The sequence below is a fragment of the Mustela putorius genome, unplaced genomic scaffold (genome assembly GCF_011764305.1).
Source record: "Mustela putorius furo isolate JIRA1106 unplaced genomic scaffold, ASM1176430v1.1 tig00000129_pilon_pilon_pilon, whole genome shotgun sequence".
Taxonomy (NCBI): Eukaryota; Metazoa; Chordata; class Mammalia; order Carnivora; family Mustelidae; genus Mustela; species Mustela putorius.
The window spans coordinates 50,274,709-50,296,168 of NW_025421290.1; the positions used below are offsets into that span (position 1 = coordinate 50,274,709).

The 21,460-nt window shown below is 53.5% G+C and overlaps 1 protein-coding gene and 1 non-coding gene across 6 annotated transcripts; both read left to right on the plus strand.

Moving 5' to 3' along the window:
• The first annotated feature begins 254 nt into the window (after positions 1–254).
• TRNAI-AAU lies at positions 255–328 on the plus strand. Its single transcript has one exon. It is a non-coding gene; the product is annotated as a tRNA-Ile (tRNA).
• Positions 329–3,633: 3,305 nt separating this feature from the next.
• On the plus strand, positions 3,634–20,799 carry ZNF839 (zinc finger protein 839). 5 transcript variants are annotated; one of them, XM_045073964.1, is made up of 9 exons: positions 3,866–3,998; positions 4,279–5,561; positions 9,955–10,767; positions 13,260–13,490; positions 15,181–15,273; positions 15,963–16,112; positions 18,700–18,816; positions 18,961–19,096; positions 19,796–20,799. In XM_045073964.1, the coding sequence occupies exons 3-9, from the start codon at positions 9,994–9,996 to the stop codon at positions 20,671–20,673; spliced, it is 2,379 nt and encodes a 792-aa protein (XP_044929899.1). In that variant the 5' UTR covers positions 3,866–3,998; positions 4,279–5,561; positions 9,955–9,993; the 3' UTR covers positions 20,674–20,799. The 5 variants fall into 5 exon arrangements, 2 of the variants coding, with proteins under 2 accessions (XP_044929894.1, XP_044929899.1); XM_045073959.1 differs by lacking the exon at positions 4,279–5,561 and having other exon boundaries at positions 3,643–3,998; XR_006604900.1 differs by lacking the exons at positions 4,279–5,561; positions 18,961–19,096; positions 19,796–20,799 and having other exon boundaries at positions 3,634–3,998; positions 15,963–16,983.
• The last annotated feature ends 661 nt before the right edge of the window (positions 20,800–21,460 follow it).

A 21,460-nucleotide genomic window follows, 5' to 3' on the forward strand; every position in this document is an offset into this window, starting at 1 on the left:
TCGGGGACACAGAGTCGCGGCGCTCGAAACGCTGTTCCCCAGCCGAGGCCCGAGGGCGTCGGGTGTCGTTCGCCTCCCCGGCGAGAGCCCGGTTCTTCGGGAGAAGCCCCTCCCCCTCCTTAAAGAGCCGCGGTGTTTTCTTCTGGCCAATGGGGATGACGGCGGCCCTCGCAGGACCGGAAGTCCTTAGCCGGTGCCGGACCGCGCAGGCGTACAGACCTCATAGGCCGAGCAGCTGCGCCCCGACTCCGAGTGGCCGGTTAGCTCAGTTGGTTAGAGCGTGGTGCTAATAACGCCAAGGTCGCGGGTTCGATCCCCGTACGGGCCATGGGAACTGCTCTTTTCTGCTTTTTCCTTTCTTTTTTTGTTTTAACCCGTGCTCCCATTTCTCAATTCATTTTACCTTTTTTTTTTTTTTTTTTTTTTTTTAAATCCCTTTAAATACGCTTTTCGAGGGCTGTGAGCCGCAGACGGGAGAGAGTCGCGGAATCGTTCCGGACCCAGCCGCGAAGTTGGCGCCGGCAGCCCGCAGGGAGGAAGGGCAGGATCCCGCGCGTGTCCATCCCTCCAACTCCCCGCAGGCTGTGCACACCTGCCGCTGCCGTTGCATTTTGTTGTTGTTGCTGTTGTTGTTATTAGGATGCTCTCGGATGGCCCCCGCGCCCCAGTTGCTTCCTCGCGCAGAGCTTCTGCGGGCCCTCGGTGCAGGCTCCCGCGCTCCCGGTGTTCTTGGACTTGAAAGTCCAGGCCTGGGATCAATTGGACAAATGCTTACTGCCTGCCCTTCCTGACTCCAGCTGGGAAGCAGAACCGTGGAAGAGAGATACAGATCCCCACCACCCCGGAGCAGTGACCCACCAGTGACTGCCATGTTTTTAGGGAGGTCTTCTGCTTGTGGAAGCATCTGGAAACCTTCTCTTGCTGCTTTCTTGCTTTTCAGAGATGTCTTAGGCTTCACTTTTATTCCTCTTAGTTCTGCAGTTTGCAACCAGAAGGCGGCGGATGAATTTCTGTCTGGCGATTCAAGTCTCCAGGTGTGGTCAGACATGCTTAGTTTAACACAAAAGCCAGTTATTTTAGGGTTAATGCCATTTTATATCAGAGTCTGGCAGGAGTTCTAGCCATGTTTGAAAAATATCCAGGAAGGACGTCTATCAAATCTTTCATTCTTTTCTCAAATTTGTGGGAAGCTCTGATGGAATTCAGTAATAGCTCAGGGCCACAGACCCTTGGCAAGTGCTCAGAGCGCGTCAAAAGTGAGCACTGAATGCCAGTGATGGGACCCTTGTTCCTACCAAAGGTTAGTTAGAAGGAGAACTAGGGGCTGCTGACCAGTGCTGACACTTTGGATGTCACGCTCCAGAAATATGTGCCAGACCTGAAGGGGTCCGGAATAAAAATTATTTTGAGCAGAGGCCATCTGAATTTCTGAAAAGTCTTATCTGTCTTAAAGTAGATCCTTCCCAAAGAATTCAAAAGAATTCAATTGTCATGAAGTCCTCTTCCCTGGGAGCAATCAGGAAGGATGGACTCTTGTCACTGGAGAGATGTTGCCATCACACCTACACAGGCATTGTCACAAAACTCATATCTCCTATCTGCCCTGGTAAGGGTCCATTTATCTTTCCTAAAAGGTACCCGTTTTCCCATAAATGCCCTTCCCTGCTTCTCTTTCCCTATTAAGATAGTCTATAGGTCCCGTGTTCTACCTGCGCTTTGAGTTACATTTTTCTGTGAATTTCATAGGTATATGAATAAAAATGCACAATTAAATTTTGTCTTTTCTCTTGTTAATCCGCCTTTTTGTCACTTTAATTTACAGGCACCTAAAGACTGACCCTAATTGCATAGAGGAAAAGTCCCCCTTCATCCCTGGACAGGCTCAAAAACATGGTGAAATGGGGTACTCTGCTCCCAACAAGAAGGGCAGTTCTTGGCTTAGGGGCCAGAGGGGACCCTTCCGATACCTGAGGATGAGAAAATGAGAAAGTCTTTCTTTCAAAGTTGAAGGAAAGAATGAATGAATGAATTGAGGAATTGAAACAAATTCCACAAATCGAATCTCGCCTCTGGCCACCTTCATGAAGCCATTAATGAATTAAATTAGAACACTGCACGGAGCTTAGTGAATGCAACATGATTATTGATTATGATGATGATGATGGCCCTGTGGAGAGAAAAATGATCAGGTCTACCAGAAGCTTCTCGGACATCAGCCTGGGTTCCCAGTCTCCCCCTTTTTTGGGCATCAGGAAACTCACAATATTCTACTGTACATGCCAGTTTCCTTCTCCTCTTCCTGCCTAGACTATATACAAAAGGCAGGACACCCTGAAGGCAGGGAACCTGAGTCACCCAGCAAGTGCTTACTGTTTGTCACCCTATGGCCCTTCCTGGGGAGGGGAGCCGAGAAAGGAGCACACACCGGCAGCTGCAAGGCTTGGTGGGAAGAACACACAGAGCCAGGAGAGTAAAGAGGAGGGGGAGACTGGGAAAGGCTGGCTGAAGAGGAAGTGATGGAGCAGGGATGGAGGGGGCTGATATGTGGAGAGGGTGGGGACCTCCCTTTCCTTTCCTCCCTCCCCACTCCCTCCCTCCCCCACTTCCTACCTATTTACCCATGCATCACTTATTCCCTAATCTTGGGCTCTGGGTTGGGGCCTGTGTTGAGCACTGAGTAAAATATCATCTTGGCCCTTAAGGTGCGTCCAGTCTGGATGAGTAGGTGGACCTGGGAATAATTTGGAGTTGGGTGCACTGGTTAAAAATGCACAGTTTGGGGCGCCTGGGTGGCTCAGTGGGTTAAAGCCGCTGCCTTTGGCTCGGGTCGTGATCCCGGGGTCCTGGGATCGAGCCCCGCGTCGGGCTCTCTGCTCGGCGGGGAGCCTGCTTCTTCCTCTCTCTCTGCCTGCCTCTCTGCCTACTTGTGATCTCTGCCTGTCAAATAAATAAATAAAATCTTTAAAAAAAAAAAATGCACAGTTTGCGGGGGCAGGGGGAGAATCTGGGTGGCTCAGCCTCTTGGGCATCAGATTTGATTTCTGCTCAGGCCCTGATCTGGGTGGTGGGATTGAGCCCACTTAGGATTCTCTCTCTCCCTCTCCATCTGCCCCTACCCCCCTTAAAAGATGCACACTTTGGGGGCACCTGACCAATTGGTGGAGCGTGTGACTCTTGATCTCAGAGTCCTGAGTTCAAGTGCCACATTGGACAAGGAGCCTACTTAAAAACAAAAACAAAAAGCCCTAATTATTAAAAAAGAAAGAAACAAACAAACAAAACACACTTAGGGTCCCTGACAGATCTGTTAATCAGAAGGTCTTAAGGTGGGACCAGACCGGGTCTTCCGGTGGTTCTAAGGCACATGACCTTGAGAACTTTTGGCTAGTGTGATGCTAGACTAAAGGGCCTCTGCAACTCCAAAGACCTAATCCTGGGAGCCCCTGGGCAGCTCCTGGAAGAGCGATATCTGAAATTTAAATACATTTGGGACTAAGGAGAGGAAAAGTCTTCGGCATAGAGGCGAGGGGGCGAGGCCAGCTCAGGTCCCCGCCCACCGACGTTCTCGCCCAGGTGCGGTCGCCTTCCGAGGTGTCTTGGCCTGCGGGGCACTCGTAGTCCCCACCCACCCTTTCCCAGGTGACGCACATTGGAGCCGCCGTCGCTCGGCGGCGCGGGTTCGAGTCCCAGTGTCAGCTGCCATGGCGGACGCGGAGCCCGAGGCTGAGGACGGCAGCGAGGATGGCGGCGGCGGCGGCGGCGGCCGGGCTCCCCCCGGCCAGGGCGGCACCGCCGCTCGCGTGGCCCCGCTGGGCCCCGAGCAGCTGCGGCAGGTCCTGGAGCAGGTGACGAAGGCGCAGCCGCCCGCCGAGCCTCCGCCGCCGCCCTTCGTGCTGCAGGACGCGGCGCGGCGGCTGCGGGACGCGGCGCAGCAGGCCGCCTTGCAGCGGGTCCCCGGCGCCGAGCCCGCCCGCCCGCCGCGCCTGCTGCCGCCCCAGGTGAGGCGCCGGGAGGGACATGGGGAAACTGAGGCCCGGAGGGGGCCGAGGCCTCGCGGCGGACCCGGGCCCGCGTCCCCTCGTCGGCCCTGAGCCGGCCGGCAGGAGAGGCCGCGTCCGCCCCGACCTGTCACCAACTCCTCCCGCGCGCCCCTGCCTGGGACCCCTCCCGCTTCGCAGCGCTGCTCGGGGCGCCTCGGTGCTCCCCGGCGCCTCTCTCGGGCCTTTGTCATGCATCCCGCGTTTGCTGAGCACTCGCTGTGTCCCAGCACTGCCCTAGGTGCAGCAGGTGCAGCCTTGAACACGGCCCTTGAAGGACACAAGCAACGTTCTGGGAGTGACCAGGGGCTGCTTTAGAGGGAGGAGTCCTTAGGCCCTACACGGCCGCTGAGACCTGAATGCCCTGAAACGAACCAGCCTGCGGAGCTTTTCCGGTGGAAGGTGTGGCCCGCGCCAACGCAGGGGCCTGGGACAGAGTTAAGCACACTCTCTTAGTCCTAAGTCCTCTGGTGCAGGACTTACCAGCCCGAGAGGCAGTGCCCAGCACAGGGCCCGACATAGACTTAATGAAGGAAACACATTGAAAGCACTCCCTATACTACAAAACATTTCTCGGTGTTAATTATTTCGTGGGTCACACAGCTCTTGGCTACTAGGGAAGTTGGAACTAGGGCATGGTCTTCCAAGCCCAGAGGGTCCCGTGTAGCTCCTGAAGCCAGAGGTCCTTCACATCCTCTGTAAAGCCACATCCCCTTTCAGAGCTGAGGTTGCAAATGACACTGGCAAGTCTCACCCCCAAGTTGCTGGAGAGAAGCTGCTTCCACTGGAAGAAAAAGATGGAGAATAGAATCGACAGTGTTCCTTGTTGTCATTGTTGTTATGAACAGTCTTCATTGTTATTTTATTGTTTTTTCCACGGAGTGATTTTGGCTGCTTAGAGTTGTACCCACTTGGTGATCAAAACTGGGACGCTGTCTTGCTAAAGTTGGAGAAGACAGCTATGATTCTGTCCGAACGATTTCCTAGTGGTGTGACCTTGAGTAACCCAACCTCTCTGGGCTTTGCTTCCTTTATTTGCAGGAGGGACGGGTTATTGGACAAGCCTCATAGCTCACACTCTGCTGAAGAAACAAAGGTCTCATGCATAGGGGGCGCACAGCAAGTCTGGAGTCAGGAGGGTGACAGCGGCTGCTGTTTGCAGAGCCTCTGCCCCATGCGTGGCACCGTGCCAGTCCATGTCTCAGCAGGCTCATGAACGTGTTTGTATCAGCGTTTTACAGGGAGGTTGAGTGACTTTGCCCAGGTCTCCTAAAGTGTGGCTGCTCTCCACCTGTTGAGTGTGACCCCGGCTTTTTGGGTTTGGTCTGGCAACTTAAGAGTCCAAAAATGACAGTTTCCACAAAACCTAAGCAGAATGCAGCAGCATGCTGGTATTCCGTAGCTGATCTCATTGGGATGGCTTAAATTCTCCCTGGCTTCGCAACAGCGTAATTTTGCTGTCTGGTCACCTGAGATACCCTTTGAGTCCCCGCTCTTCCTTGGGAGGCCAGAAAAGCAAAGCAGGTGTGTACCGTGCATCTAAGGAGGTTTTGATCTAATCATCAAGGTAAAACATGACTCAGGCAACTTCTAAGCAAGGTCAGGAAACTAGAGATGAAGGACTGGTCTAAAGAGATGGCCTGAAGAGAGAGAGAAGTCATTTCTGGCTGAGGGGATCTGAAATGACTTTGTCCAGAAGGGTGAGTCCCAGCTGAAATACGGAGGAGGACAGGCAGTGGTGGGGGTGGGGCGGAACATGCATTTAGAAAACCCAGGCCTGTGGTTCTCTGTGTGTGTGTGTGTTGGGGGTGGGGTGGGTGTGGATCCGAAGGCTTAGACCAAATGCCCGCACTCCCATGGGCCAGATTCTGTCTCACGTCCCTCCGCATCCTCCCTGTTCCTGTGCCACAGAAACATTTCCGGTTCCTTCCAACGTGCCCCGCCCTTTTCCATGTGCCTGTGCATTCACACATTTTCCTTAGAAAGGTAGAAAGTCTACCCTTTTTTTAAAAAAATATTTTATCTATTTATTTGACAGAGAGAAATCCCAAGTAGGCAGAGAGGCAGGCAGAGAGAGAGAGAGAAAGAAAGGAAAGCAGGCTCTCAGAGAGCCCCATGCAGGACTCGATCCTAGGACCCTGGGATCACGACCTGAGCCGAAGGCAGCGGCTTAACCCACGGAGCCACCCAGGCGCCCCGAAAGTCTAGCCTTCTACCTGGCTGAAATTCTCTTGGCCTTCTTAGGTCCCCTCCCCGGGGAAGCCAGGCCCTCCCCCACCCCACCCACAGGGCCGCCTCTCCCAACTGCACTTGTCGCTCGGTGATGTCATTGTGTCCTCAGGGAGCCTAGTCAGCCTTCTGAATCATCAAGGGAGCTTTTGAAAAGCACAGATTTCGGGGTAGGAGGTCCTGATTCAGCAGGTCCAAGGGTGACGGGCCTGGTGGGGGAAGCTGCCCACGTCCTTAAGGATGAGGCTAGGACTTGGCTTCTGTTTTTTGTGTTTTTTTTTTTTTAATTGAACTATAGTTGACATACAGTGTTAAAATAGTTTCAAGTGGACAACGTGGCCATTCCACTAGTTTGTCCGTTATTCAGGCCCGACCACAGCAAGTGGGGTCACTGTCTGTCACCATACAGCGTGTCACAGTGTTACTGACTGTATTCCCTATGCTGTACTTTGCACACTCATGCCTTTTTTTTTTTTTAAATATTTGTATTTATTTGACAGAGACACAGCAAGAGAGGGAACAGAAGCAGGGGGAGTGGGAAAGAAAGAAGTAGGCTTCCTGCCAAGCAGGGAGCCCGATGTGGGGCTTGATCCCAGGACCCCAGGATCAGGACCTGAGCTCAAGGCAGACACTTAATGCCTGAGCCCCCAGGTGCCCGGACTTACTTATTTTATAACTGCTAGTGTATACCTCTTAATCCCCTTCACCTGAGTCTTCCTGCGCCTCACCCACATTGGCTTATGACACATAGTAGACGTTTGCTAAGTGACATACATACGTAACAAAGTATCGAGTATAATACCCATCAGGTAAACTAGTCTGAAACAAATTTAAAAATTAGACCAGTTTTGCCTGTTTTTTTTTTGTTGTTGTTGTTGTTTTGAAGATTTTATTTATTTGACAGAGAGTGATCATACATAGGCAGAGAGAGGAGGAAGCAGGCTCCCTGCTGAGCAGAGAGCTTGATGTGGGGCTCCATCTCAGGACCCTGGGATCATGACCTGAGCCGAAGGCAAAGGCTTATCCCCAAATAGTAGGATTTGGGGAGTGTGTGTGTGTATATTGATATTATCTGGTGATATCTCCAGAGGTTAGACATTCTAAGTGCTAGTAATGTGAAACAAGTATGATCGTTAAAAGATCATTGTCATTTGATCCACAGGTACCCCAGGGTTGGTCCTCATGGGCCCCTGGCACCAGCCCTGTACACGGCCTCATAAACTGGTACACTGAGTCATCTCTGCTGTTTGTGGTCGAGTAGCACGTAGAGACAGACAGATGGACTCCAGCTTGATTTCAGTGGGAGGTGTCATTTTCATTGCCCCTCCACGTGGTGTAGGGGTGATCCAGACAGAGCCTGTTGGTGGCCCCAAATCAGGGGTTCTCGACCAGGGGGCGATTTTGCCCTATGGAGGTGTTTGGCAGTGCCTGGAGACATCTTTGTCCCAAGCTGGGGGCTGCTGCTGGCGTCTGGTGTGTAGAGACGGATGCTGTCAGCTTTCTGCCATGCCCAGGACGGCCACCACAGCACAGAATGAATGGTCCGGAGTGGCCATTGTGCCAGGGTTGGGGAGGCCAGCTCTGGATCATGAGGTCGGACAGAGATGCTGATTATTTCTTCACTGTGAGGCCCTGAGCCTTGTCCATTTTGCTGCCTCTTCCCTGAGTCCATGACCCTTAATCTCTAGCACCTGTACGATTGTCCCCGGCACGTGGTCATTGCTCAGGGATGATTCGTGGGACATCATTGATGGCAGCCCTCCCCTTTGGTGGGTGCTTTGCTTCTGCAGACTGTGCTGTCTTGAACCCCCAAGACCTATTTGCACCTATGCTTTCTACCTGTTTTCTTGATGGCCTCCCAGAAGTGGATGGAGTTGCTACATCAAAAAAGCATGCGCATTAAAAAACATTATTTTAAGGTTTATTTATTCATTTTATTATTTTTTTTTAAAGATTTTATTTATTCATTTGACAGAGAGAAATCACAAGTAGGCAGAGAGGCAGGCAGAGAGAGAGAGAGAGGAGGAAGCAGGCTCCCTGCTGAGCAGAGAGCCCGATGCGGGACTCGATCCCAGGACCCTGAGATCATGACCTGAGCCGAAGGCAGCGGCTTAACCACTGAGCCACCCAGGCGCCCCTCATTTTATTATTTTTTTTAAAGATTTTATTTATTTATTTGACAGAGATCACAAGTAGGCAGAGAGGCAGGCAGAGAGAGAGGAAGGGAAGCAGGCTCCCTCCCAAGCAGAGAGCCGGATGCGGGGCTTGATCCCAGGACCCTGGAATCATGACCTGAGCCAAAGGCAGAGGCTTTAACCCACTGAGCCACCCAGGCGCCCCTATGTATTCATTTTAGAGAGAGGGAGCACACAAGTGGGAAGAGGGGCAGAGGGAAAGGGAGAGAGACTGAAACAGACTCTCTGCTGAGCGTGGAACCCAGTGTGGGGCTCAATCCCACAACCCTGAGATCACAACCAGTGCTGAAATCGTGTCAGATGCTCAACCAACAAAGCCACCTAGGCGCCCCCTAAGATTTTGTTAGATGTTAAGAAGTTGTTGAAGGTAAGCACCCCACTCCTAGGTGTGTGTCCTGGAGAAACTCACGCGTATGCACACACATCCATGAAGGTTCTGAGCACAGCGCAAGAGCACGAGGTTGGAGACACTTGTCCATCAGCAGGAGAGCTACACACCTCGATGAGGGTGAATTTCATACGCCGGATCAGGGAGTGAAAAACCTGAAAAAGCCCCACCAATTTGCAGGAGAGGATACTCACTTATATGAAGTTTAAAAACATGTCAAAACTGAACTGCATACTTTTAGGGGTATCTATATATATAATAAAAAATGCATGAGAGGGGCACCTGGGTGGCTCAGTCAGTTGAGTCTGACTCTTGGTTTCAGCTCAGGTCATGATCTCGGGGTCCTGGGACCGAGCTCCGTGCTCAGCCGGGAGCCTGCCTGAGATTTTCCCTCTGCCCCTCCCCACTGCGCATGCTCATTCTCTCCCTCTCTTTCTCAAATAGATAAATCTTTAAAAAAAAAATCCATGAGAACGATCAGTAAACTTTCAGGCTAGGGTGAAAAAGGAAGAGACCACGCAGATTAGGAGAAAGCAGAGAGCTTCCCCGTAAGGGTGATGCCCCATGCCTTGAGGCAGGTAGTAGGAACCTGTGTTTCGTTGCTTTTTAGCTTTTTTTTGTTTCTAGAATTTCATTAACTTTTCAAGAAAGTGAGCCTATGTATTGAATTGAGTTCAGTTTAGAGTACTAGGAATTCCAAGTCAACACCAATGTGATAAAACCATAAAAAAGGATATTTCTTATTGGGTCATGAAGTCAATTTAGTGGATTATGATTAGTATTTTTTAAAAAATGATGTGGAATAGATACTATCAGAAGGCATTTATGTACAAATGGTAAATAGTTTTGTGAATTTTAATTTATGTTTGCGTATGTTTCCGTGTGCACATGTGTAAAGCTTATCACTGGCCTGTCCAGAAAGCTTGAGAAAAACCATGGTAAACAGTATGGGTACATTAAAAAGATTTTATAACAATATAACAATATAAATATAAATATAAAAATTTATAATTTTTAGAAACAATTTCAATAATACATTTAAGATGAGAGCAGATTTGTAGAAATGTTGATAAGCATAATGCTTTTTTCTCCTTCTGTATTCAAGCAACTGGAAGCCATTTGTGTCAAGGTCACATCTGCAGAAATGAAAGATCAGGAAAGGCCAGTGCCCCCACTGGCCACCATCCAGCCCAAGCCAGCCCTGAGCCAGCTGCCCGCCAGGACTTCCAGGGTGCTGGGGCTCCGGCCGCAGCCCCTCCTGAGCACCGGGCCCCGGCCGCGCTTCCTGAGCAGCTCACTTCCCGTTCAGCTGTTGGTGCAGGGGCCCCTGCCGGCCCTCCAGCCCCTGGCTGCCAATGGACGGGGTGCCACACCGGCCCCTTCGCTGGCCCCTGACACACCGGCGCTCGCGTCTGTGTCCCCCAGCCCAGCGAATTTCTTTCTTTCCGGCTTGCACACAAAACACACCGAGAAACTCAAAAAGTCCTTAAAAGTGAAAACACGTTCTGGGCGGATATCTCGACCTCCCAAGTATAAAGCTAAAGATTATAAATTCATAAAAACGGAGGATTTGGCCGACGGGCACCCGTCCGATTCTGACGACTATTCCGAACTGAGTGTGGAAGACGACGACGAGCAGAGGGAAAAGCAGGTGCTCTTCGACTTGTCCGGCTGCTCCCTGAGGCCCAAGACTTTCAAGTGTCAGACGTGTGAGAAGTCCTACATCGGAAAGGGGGGCCTGGCCCGGCATCTTAAACTGAACCCAAGCCACGGCCGGTTGGAGCCTGAGGTGTTGATGTCTGAAAAAGCCAATGGGAGCGTGACTCGAGGCAGGACCGCTGGCCTGACGTCACCGGAGCTGTCCACACCAGCCCTTCGAAGCGAGGAAGGGGCCCAGTCGCCAGGGGCTGGCCCGCAGGTGATGTCTGTCTGCTGACAGTGGCCTTCCTGCCAATCCCGAAGTTTACCTCTGTGGTATCTGATGGGGTTTCGGGGGAAGGCTCAGGTAGAACCAAGATCCCCAGAGCAGGGCATCTGACAGTCCCCTGCCCTTGTCCCCACTGCCACCGACAAGCCAAGAGATGGGTGTCCTGTGTGTGGCATGTGGCGCAGAGTTTGCTGAGCGTGTTCCATGGGAACAGAGCAGCTAGTTCCTTAGATCTGGGGGTAGAACTAATCGCAGAGCCCTCTGGGCTGATGCTGACCCAAAAGCAGGCCTTGGGAAGGGTCTGAGTTGGGGGGCAACAGCCCACAGGGGCGCTTCCTGGAGGGTCAGCAGGAACATGCTGCTTCCGCAGGTGTCCCTTCGGACACTCACGGTCAGACAAGGCAGACAGCAGTCACCCTGAGTGTGTGTCACCACGTCCCAATTTACTGACAGCTGTTTCACATTCCTAAATGTGTGGTGTGTGTTCCTCTGCCGTGTGCAAGAGGTCACCCTCCCCCCTGTTGCTAGAACCTTCCTTCTTCCTTTCTGTTTGACTGGCAGTGGCTGTCGTTTCTGGCTGTGCTTGCGGCTGGGTGATTGTATTTGGAGATCCTAAAATGTTCGAGAAACCAGCATTGGTGGTTGCTCAGTGGGAGTTTGTGATTTTAGTGACTTGATGTTGAAAGAGAGTGCCTGTCTGCACTGGGCGCCTCAGGCCCTGCTGTGGGACAGGGTCCCTGAGGGAGGGGTGAGGCTGGCAGGGGCTCTGGCTTACAGATCAGCTCCTTGGGGCCGGAGCAGGTGTTGTGTGGGCCCAGCACATCCTTCCTGGGTTCTAGCGCTGGAACCACGGGACGACCCTGTGCTAGGATTCAAAAGTACTACCTCCCCCGTCGCATTCGCTTCAGTCACAGTACTCTTGGTTGCACGTCCCCTTTGGGCAGGAGTGTTTTCAATCTTCCAGGACCCTGCCAGGTGGGAATTAGACTTACAGGCTCTGCACTCAGCAGGGAGTCTGCTTGTCTCTCTCTCTCTGCTCCTTCCCCTGCCTGCACTCTCTCTCTCTCTCCAATAAATACATAAAAGTCTTTTTAAAAAGATAATGAAATCCTACACCACAGCAGAAGGAACCTGTAGTTGCTTGACTTCCTGAATACAGGCACTTGGCCCTGGACGGGGCGGCTGTCCAGATCGCCTGTGAGGAGTGCCTGGGGCTGCTGGAGTGGGGAGGGATGTGCAGGCCTGTGTCTGTCCTGTCCTCTCCCCGGAGCAGACTCTGGCAACTAAAAGCATAGACAGACCTGGCATCCATCCCGGAGTGCCACTGTGATGAAGATTTAGAGGGAAAATTCTTTAAGAGTTAAGAGGACACACTTGATGCTAGCTGCCACGTGAAGTGTGTTCCTTGTATTGATTTATCATCCCATCAGTCCTGGGAGGGATTACTCCGGTTTTCAGAGGGGAGTGGGCACGGAGTGAGGAAGTAGCTAGACAGTGTCAGGCCCGGGGACTCTTCAAAAGCCACGAACACAGTAGCTTCATGGCTCTTGGGGCCTGGGGACAGGGAAGAATGAATGATGCCAGTGGGTACAGGGGTCCTTGTGGAGCAGAGGCTGGGGGAGACATACATGTTTTGGTGACGCCTACACGTCCTTCTCAGTGTACAAAAGGCTGAACTATATATTTTTAAGGTATGAAATTTATGGTGTTTGAAAAATATCCAATAAGAGGTGATTTTTTTTTTTTTTTTAAGATTTTGTTTATTTATTTATTTGACAGACAGAGATCACAAGCAGGCAGAGAGGCAGGCAGAGAGAGAGGAGGAAGCAGGCTCTCCGCCGAGCAGAGAGCCCGATGCGGAGCTCGATCCCAGGACTCTGGGATCATGACCTGAGCCGAAGGCAGAGGCTTTAACTTACCAAGCCACCCAGGCGCCCCAAGAGGTGACTTTTTAAAGTCATGGGTAGGGGTGCCTGAGTGGCTAAGTTGGTTAAACCTCTGCTTTCGGCTCAGGTCATGATTCCCGGGGTCCTGGGATAGAGCCCCGCATCAGGTTCTCTGCTCAGTGGGGAGCTTGCTCCACCCCCCGCCTGCTTCTCTGCCTACTTGTGACCTCCGTCTGTCAAATAAATAAATTTTTTTAAAAATTAAAAAAAAAATAAAGTCATGGGTAATTATGAATGACCAAATTTCAGTTTAATTTATAAGATGACAGTGCTGTCACAGAAGTTCCTTATTTCATTTTGGGGAACACCCAGGGTTATGGTTTGTCAGCTCACTCAAACTCACTGGGTGTCTTAAAGGGGGACTTTGTGGGGAAAGTTTAAGATGCGTTGATTATAGTTAACGCATCTTGATGATGCAAAGAAGACCTAATTCAGCAAGCTCCTTGCTTTTGACTTGACTTTTTTTTGCCCTAAGGTCATCATTATGGTGTATAAAACTTTATTTTGTTTTTGTTTTGGGTGCACAATGCTATCTAGAATAGCCAGTCTCTAGAAGTTGAAGAGGCCTTGGTGTCTGAACCAGAAAACGGAAGTTACTCAGCCCTTTTGGGATCCGAGAGACACCTAGACCCCAGAAGTGACTTGTCCGTGGCCCTGACGGAGGCCAGCACAGCCGTCGTCGGGCGAAGCAGAGCAGCTCACCCAGCCAGGGGTGCCCGTGCAGCAGGGGTACAGAGCGCTTCAAGAGCCCGAGCTGGGCTCAAGGAGGTGCGTGGCTCCAAGACCCTATTCTTGAAACCCGTGTCTTTGGCCTAGTGTATGACAATTCACTATTAGGGTTCTGAATTAGAAGTGAAATACGCAGATCAACTAATCAGTCACCTGAAACGTAGTTGGATGGAGGTGCATGAGCTCAGGGACAGTATTACCTGAAGCGACTCTGAGCTTCCCCGTCTGAAATGACCAGAGGGCTTTGGGGATAGCAAGAGCTGCTCGCCTTTGCAAGTTTTGGAATGATCATAACCTTTTCATAGAAGCATTTAGAAAACAACAGAAATGGTTTCTGTTTTACTGCGAAGAGTTTTAAGGCATAAATATGTTTCAGGTTCTCAACCCTGGACTCTCTATCCCAGGCCCTTGAGAGTAGACTTAGTGAATGTAATGGGGTTGATTTAGAAAAGTGGAACCCTAAACGGAGCCAGATCACCTTTGGCTAGGATGTGTTTAGCTGCCGGTAATGGCCAGGTGAGTATCTTAAGGAAAAGAAGGGACACACAGCTGATCTTCAGGTTTTAAAAATATCTGTTGATAGATGAATTTAAACGTGTGAATTACCTGAATTTAAATTGAAAAAAGGAAAGAAGTGAAGGGTAGCAGGCAGCGCGAGGTGGCGGGTTAGTGAGACACGGGGTCAGGGTGCCCGTCGGAACCGGGGCCTCCACACTCACCCACAAGGGGAAGCGAGAGGCTTTCAGAGAGGAAGCGGGTTTCTTAGAAATCATCATGAGCTTGCATGCTCTAGCGGGAAACCTAAGCCCTGGTGAATTTGCTTTTCTCTCATTGGGCTGGTGAATTAATCCTGGGCGACTAATACTTGGGAGTAGGAGGTAAGGTAGTCCTTGACTTGATTCATCCCTTGACATCCAAATTCCCATCTGCTGAGCGCCCCGTGCAGTCCAGCGCAGCCGCCCGGCCCCGGCCCGCCCCTGGTTTCCCTCCTTCACTCTCTGCTTAACAGATGAGGAAGCCGACGGGTTCGCGAGCTCCCGAGCCCCTTCACGGCTCCGGTCTCTGCGATTGCTCCCTTCTCTCCCACGCCACTGTTCCCCTGGGTGCCCTCGGCCCCCTGCGGACACCCACGTCCTGCCGCTTCGCCCCGTTCACGTCTCCTGAGCCCCCGAGCTCTGATTTCAGACGGCGCCGCCGGGGCGTCTGTCCACCGCTTCACCTTCCACTTCCCACCCCCACCTTGTCCAGGGTCGGCCTGGGCTCCAGCTGGGAACCCGGACTCATTCCCGACTCCCCTTCCCCCTTCCCTGGCTCCTCCCCTATCTTGAGGACCTTGCCCTTCCGGCTTCCCCCCTCCCCGCCACCCCTGCGTTCAGCTGGGTCCTCCTCTTCCCCCGTGGCCTGTTCCTTGGCGGTGGTCTCCAGACCGCAGGCTGCCCGGGACTTGCTTGCTCTGGAGTGTCCCGGGAGAGTAGGGAGCACCCTTCCTGACGCAGGGCCTGGCACTCACTGTGCCTGGGGAGTCACGGGGTGTCGGACGTGCACCGCAGAGGGGGTCATAGCCTTGTTTGGGGGCAAACAAGTGAGATCCTCAGCACACGGAACACTTACGGGTAAGAGTTGCTTCATCGCTGAGATTTGGGGAAACTTTACATCTCTTCTGTTCTTTGTTGCACCGGCTTGTCGGCCACTGGGACATTCAGAGCTGTCAAATGCTTCCTTCCGGTAGTTTCTGCACCAGTGTGACCGGGACGCGCTGGTAGAGTTGGCGCTGCCTCAGCTGGCCCAGGCCGTGAGCGTGTACGAGTTTCTGCTGATGAAGGTGAGTCGCTCGGCAATTCCAAACGATGAAGGGTGATTTGAAGTTCTTTAGAAAGACATCCGTCACATTTATTTTAGAAAAAGCCAGACCATTTGGGATCCTTTCCGTTCCCCAGGACAGGGCCGGAGCAACTGCCCGCTGCCGCCCGCTGCCCCCCCCCCCCACTTCCGGCAGACACCTGCCTGGGGCCGTGCCTCCCCTGCCTGTTTTAACTTGGTGTGCGAGGCCAGAAACCGGTGGTGGCAAACTGTGTCCAGCCCAGGGCCCTTGTCACCTTTCTCCCTTGCCCTCACCCGCCTGGTCCACGAGGCTCTCCTCCCTGGGGAGCCTGTTCTGACAATGCAGGAGGCCCAGCAGAGCTGCCTGAGGACTGAGGACCTGGTGCTCCTCCCGCCTGTCCCCAGGACCTTTCTAGTCCCTTGGTGATCCCTGGCCATGCCTCCTCTGGAGCTCTGGCCCACCGTCCTCTGGGGCCATCACCCAGGCGGTGGTTTGCTCTCTGGCCTGTCCTGGAGTCCCCACTGAGCACAGTGCTGGGCACACAGGGGCTGTCACTGGGAAGTGGAGGAGAAGACAGGCCAGTGACAGCCTGAGGAGCTTGTCTCCTTCCCTCCTTGAAGCAGCTTTCTGTTCTGGCCGTTTTGTCGCCTCTGGTTTAAACCTTTCTTATCATCTTTATCTTCACCAAGGTTGAAACAGGTCATCTAGCAAAACCTTTGTTCCCAGCTGTGTATAAGGAATTTGAAGAGTTGCATAAAATGGTTAAGAAGATGTGTCAAGACTACCTCAGTGGTGCTGGTCTGTGTTCCCGGGAGCCTCTGGAAATAAGCAACAGTAAGGTAACAGGCTCACAGAGGAGGAAGTTTTGCTTTTACATTTGCCAAAAGAGGGATATCCATTTGAAGAAAAGAATGGTTTTGTTTTTAGTTATTATTTCAAGTAATCTCGACACCCACCATGGGGCTCGAACTCACAACCTTGAGATCAGACATCGCACGTTCCACCGACAGAGCCGGCCAGGCGCCCCAGAGGAGCATGTTTTCAGTAGGGACAGAACCAACTTCTTTTCAGCTCTCTCCCATCATGTAACATTTCTTAACTATAAAAGCAAATGGCGCTTGTCTGGGGAAACTCAGGAATGCGGAGAAGCTGACGGCAACTGGACAGCCCCATTGTCTTCCCTCCCACTGCTGATGTCGGGGACAGTGTGGTCGGTAGGCGTGTGGCTTCCGCTCACCGTGGGCTGGGGAGGTGACCGGGTCACAGACACGGACTGTGGTGGCTCTGACAGAAGCCTCCTTTCTCTGTCCTTGTCGTCATGCAGCGCAGCCTCTGGCTCTGTTGGGTTCTGGATAAAAATACGTTTAGAACGGCTGTGGTTTTACTTGTTTTGGATGAAACCTTTGCTGGGCACCACATGCCCTGTGTGGTCTGGTCATTTGGGGGTCCCCGCCGGGCGGGCCCCCTCGCCCCCACCTTGAGGCGGAGCGCTGAGCAATGCCGTGGCTGTTTACTCAGGAACTTGCGCACACAGCTGTAGCCGGCGCGCGGGGTCCCAGCCCACCGGGCTCGGCCGCTCGCCGCAGACAAAATCCACAGGCAGAGAGGCGAGTGGTGGGCACACAAGAAAGGACTTCGTGTCAGTGAGTGACACCAGGATGACCACGGACTAGTGTCTCAGAGTCTCCCAAGCCCTGAAGATCCTCCCAGGTCTGTCTAAGGAGAATGTGGGCCGAAGAGGGTGGCGCGTGCAGGGGGCAGCGAAGGTCTGGTGTCGCTGTCGTGGGCCGGTCAGGAGGGGTCTTCCTGGCTCCGGCCGTCCTTGTCGCTTAAAGGGGTAGTTTCGGTTCCCCTCACGGGATGCTTTGTCCTCAGGGTCTTGTGCTTGAGCCAAGAGGCAGCTGGAAAGAAGAAGCCGACTAGCAAGTTTGAGGTCCAGGGGAGCAGCCGCTGTCCTCGTTCACAGCCATAAGGAATACTTGGGCCGTGTTGCCCTGAGCTCTGTTGGCGGGTCCATTGGCCTGGTGACGGGTCCCCACCCGCTCCTGGCATTAGTGTCCCAGAGAGTATGTTAGTTCCAGAGCGAGCTGTCTTGAAGCGTGCTGAACACGGCCCATGGTTTTTTTGGGTTTTGGTTTGGGGGCTGTTTTGGTTATTAGTTTTATACAAATTCAATATTTAACATTACCTAATAATTTTTTTTTATTTTGTCTTCTTGAACTACTTATTATAGAAATATAATGCTTTTTTAAATTTTTTTTAAAAGATTTATTTATTTGAGGAGGGAGGGAGAAGCAGATTCCCCACTGAGCAAGGAGTCCAACTTGGGGCTCAGTCCCAGGACCCCGAGATCATGACCTGAACTGAAGGCAGACGCTTCACCGACTGAGCCATCCAGGCGCCCGTAATGGGTTTTTTCTAAGTCTCATACAGATGCCTTGGTGGGCAGGAATCACATATGTGGGCTTTTTTAGTTTTTGTTTTTAAACATTTTAGAATGTTTAGGGTAGGGGATGGGGAAGGGGGAAAGGAGAGAGAATCCCAAGCAGACTCTGTGCAGCCCAGCTCGGGGCTCGATCCCGTGACCCAGAGATCATGACCTGAGCCAAAATCAAGCATTGGACGCTCAGCTCACTGCACCACCCAGGTGCCCCTCAACTTACATGCTTCTTAAACTATGAGCTCAACAGGTGTGTCATCCTGCCACAGGGCGGACTGGACATGCGCTGCTGTGCATGCCCCTGGGGACCCAGCTTTGCAGGCAGCTCAGGCTGAGCCACAGCCTCCTGGGAGCACAGACAGTGGCAGGTTGGGACACAGGCTGGTTGGGAGGCACTGAACTTGAGGGGCAGTTTTCTCCCCAGACTCTGATCTGCTGTCGCTCCTTCCCTGCCCCTGCCCCTCCTGCTCCGCGGTGTTCCCGTCCTGCATCCGTGCATCAGTGACAGTTGTCACTTGTCTCCTTTATCGGATCTTCACAGACTCCCCCGGGCAGCTGCAGTCCCCCTGACAGGATCAGGAAGGTCCCCTTGGCTGGGAGCAGGGAAGCCGGGGCCCAGCTCGGCCCCCAGGGCCCCCACACCCTCATCCTTGGCACTGCCTGGAAGAGGAGGCCTTGTTCTGGAATGGGTAGGAAGGTAGCCATGAGCATTCGGAACAGGAGAGGAGTCAGGGGCGAGAACTCATGTCTGACTGACGCTGAAGAGAGCAGAGTGAATTTTTAAAAAAATTTCTCAGTGTCTGCTTCTGCGCTGGGCGAGCACAGAACCTTCCAGTGCTGGTAAGGACCCACCTTCTCCCCAGCTGTTCCGTCAAACCCCACATGCACCTTTGTGTCCATCAGTGTTTAGGGGCTCGCCGCCTGGTGGGGCCTCCCCGGCCCACTCGGTCCTGTACCTCGGGTTGACGTGTGTCCTTCCGCCTCAGGTGGCCGAGTCTTTGGGACTCACTGAGTTCCTGAGGAAACAGGAGGCACACGTGCAGTGCGGGGAGCCGGGCCTGGCCGAAGCGGAGGACGGCCACCAGCAGAAGCGGGGACACGAGGTGGGCACGCATGGCGGGGGCGCTGGGTGACCCGCCGAGCCCCCTGTGCTTTGACTTCCGCCGCTGGCGCTAGGCTCCAGAAAGGAGAAGCGCGAGCTTGCTTGCTTCTTCCTCATCTGAGCTGGTTGCCTCTCCCCTTCCCAGACTGCAGAGGAGGGACTGGCCTGGGCGAAGAGGACCAGAAGAGAAGCCCCAGCCCCGGCCCCAGCCAGCCCAGAGCCTCCTGCCGACCGCGGAGGCCCGCAGAAGCCCCCCGCCTGCGCCCCGGCCTCCAGCGAGGGTAAAGCGTTCGTGGCCCTGGGTTCTGACCTAAGAGAGCCTGGTTTCTCAAGTTTTGTCCCAGCCTGCCCGTGTTCTGTCATCCCCTCGGGTTCCCCGTGGGTCTTGAGGTCTGGGAGGCTTCCTCGGATCTCTTACCTAAATGAAGAGTCCCAAGTGCTGGTGAGCAGATCGCTCTCGGAGGGTCGCGGGGACACAGCTCGCGTGTGGCTTGGCTCTCTGAGGCTGGGCTCCAAGGGCAGTTGGGATTTAACGTGGGAAACAAGACCCACTCTGGTTTTTATCCTGCTCCAGCCAACCTGTCAACTAGACATTGGACACACGGCCCCGAGAGTAACTGTGCCATTTTCCAAGTCGCCTGATACCCTGCTTGATGCTAAGGTCTCCAGCGCCAAGAGGCATCCTCCGTTTTAGAACTCCCTACTGAATTCTGCGGAAGGGGAGGGCAGATGGGTTCTGGGGGAGCAGGGACACCCCTGGCCCCTGTTTGGTACCCGGCCCCCCTCACCTAACGAATCCGTGTCGCCTCTTGCAGCCTCCTCCATACTTGGAAGCTACCAGTACCGAGGACAAGGAGAGTCTAGGTTTCTATTTGTTTTGCCAGAAAATTCATTTGGATTAGCCTGTTTGGGACAGAGAGTGCAGTGAACAGGCCGTGCCACAGTACACGTATGCTTACCTGTTTTTCTGAACTGTTTAGGTTGTGCCCCTCACGTAAGTGGAAGCGGCTCTTACGACTCAGCAGAAAGCCACACGACGCTGGTTTCCAAGAGTGACAGAAGCGTGTTGCCTGCAGACCAGCAGCTCAAAGCCCTTACTGACTTAGAGGCCAACAGTGGGTCCACAGCTCCTGTTCTCTCGTATCAGCACGTCGGCGGGCCGAGTCTTTGTCCTCCGTTAGAAGAGCCCAGGACTCAGACGCAGGGACAGGTGGCAGCATTCTCTGAGGAGAATGTTCCGGAACACTCTCTAGCCTGGAAGGTGGGGGACAGCCTCAGGCCCCGGGCTCTCTGCAGCACCTTGACGTCCACTGGAGGAGCAGACTCCCTGCCGCCTTCTGGGTCTGGAAGCCTCGAGATGCAGGACTCCCCCCAAAGAGGCCAGCGGTCCAGCCCTAGCCACGTCCTGCTTATGGAAGACACAGGCCCTCCACCGGCGAAGGTTCTGTCTGTGGACACGGTGCCGGCTGACTGTGCCCACAGGACTGTGCGGGAGCGGGGGCTGGGCCAGGCGGGGTCACCGTCCTCTGACGGGGGTCAGGGAAGTCAGGCAGGGGATTCACACCCCTTCCCCTGTGGGCCCGAGGCCTGTGCTGAGCAGGGAGTACTGGAGAGTTTTATTGCTGTGGGTGAAGCTGTGGCTTTTGAAATTACCCACGGGTGCCATGAGTTGTTGTCTCAGGGACAAGAACCGCTATTTATTCAGAGCTCTGATGGGCTGATCTTGTCCCATCCGGGTTCCCTAGTGTCTGGGGAGGAGGACCTCGTCCTGGTGGCTGGTGCGGATGGGCCTGCCCTGCACACGGGCCCCCGGGAAGGGGCCCCCCCAGAAGGCACAGAGGCAGAAGCCACACAGTGAAGTCGGACCGCGGTCTGGACGTGTGGGTATTTTAGCTGGAGAAGGTCTACTTGAAGTAATGTATATTTTTCTATGGTGAATACGGATGCAGATGAAAGTCTTATTTATAAAGATAATGTCTTTCTACTTGACTGTCTCCCTTCTTCTGTGTCTACCGGCCTGGGTTCCTCTGAGGAGCGAGTCCCTGGAGGCCTCTGACGACTGCCACTGGTAAAGCCACCGCCTCCTTCCTCGCCAGCCCTGCCCCCCCCCCCCCCCAGAATGGTGTCCCCTTCCCTCCTGGGCGATCTGCTGCTTTTCTACCATGTCTGGGTTTAGGAACTACATAACCAAGGGGCCATTCTGGGCAGCACTGGGAGGGGAAAGAAAGTCGTTTCTGCTCGCGTGTCATGGGTGCAGGAAGCGGGACCCGTGGTGTCCGCAGCGAGGTGCCAAGCTCAGCCCCGGTCCTCGAATGTCTCCCCTGCTGCCACCTGGCCACGGCTCTTTGTTGACCGTCCCCCTTGGCTTTGTCATGGGGAAGGAAGGACAGGGAAGGCCCTCTGTCCCTCTTCAAGACAGCACAGGCGTCCTCTGCCCGCACTTGCAGGGGCAGTGCTGGGATCACAGCTGCACCCCCTCATGCTGCGCTCTTTCTGGGGCCTGCTGTGGAGGTGCAGGCTCTAGTCTCGGGCATTTTCCTGTCCTCTCGCTTGGTCTCAAAGCTGGATCCACAGAACAGAAGGGCAGTGTCCTAGGACCTAGTGGCTATAGCAGAGAGCCAGCCGCGGTGCCCCACGAGTGTCAG

Bases quoted from the DNA above. Each gene is read 5' to 3' on its own strand.
- ZNF839 (XM_045073959.1), top strand. From the start codon at position 3,702: ATGGCGGACGCGGAGCCCGAGGCTGAGGACGGCAGCGAGGATGGCGGC. The intron at 10,768-13,259 runs GTGATGTCTGTC...AATGCTATCTAG, and splicing joins CGCCAGGGGCTGGCCCGCAG to AATAGCCAGTCTCTAGAAGT. The intron at 15,274-15,962 runs GTGAGTCGCTCG...ATCTTCACCAAG, and splicing joins ACGAGTTTCTGCTGATGAAG to GTTGAAACAGGTCATCTAGC.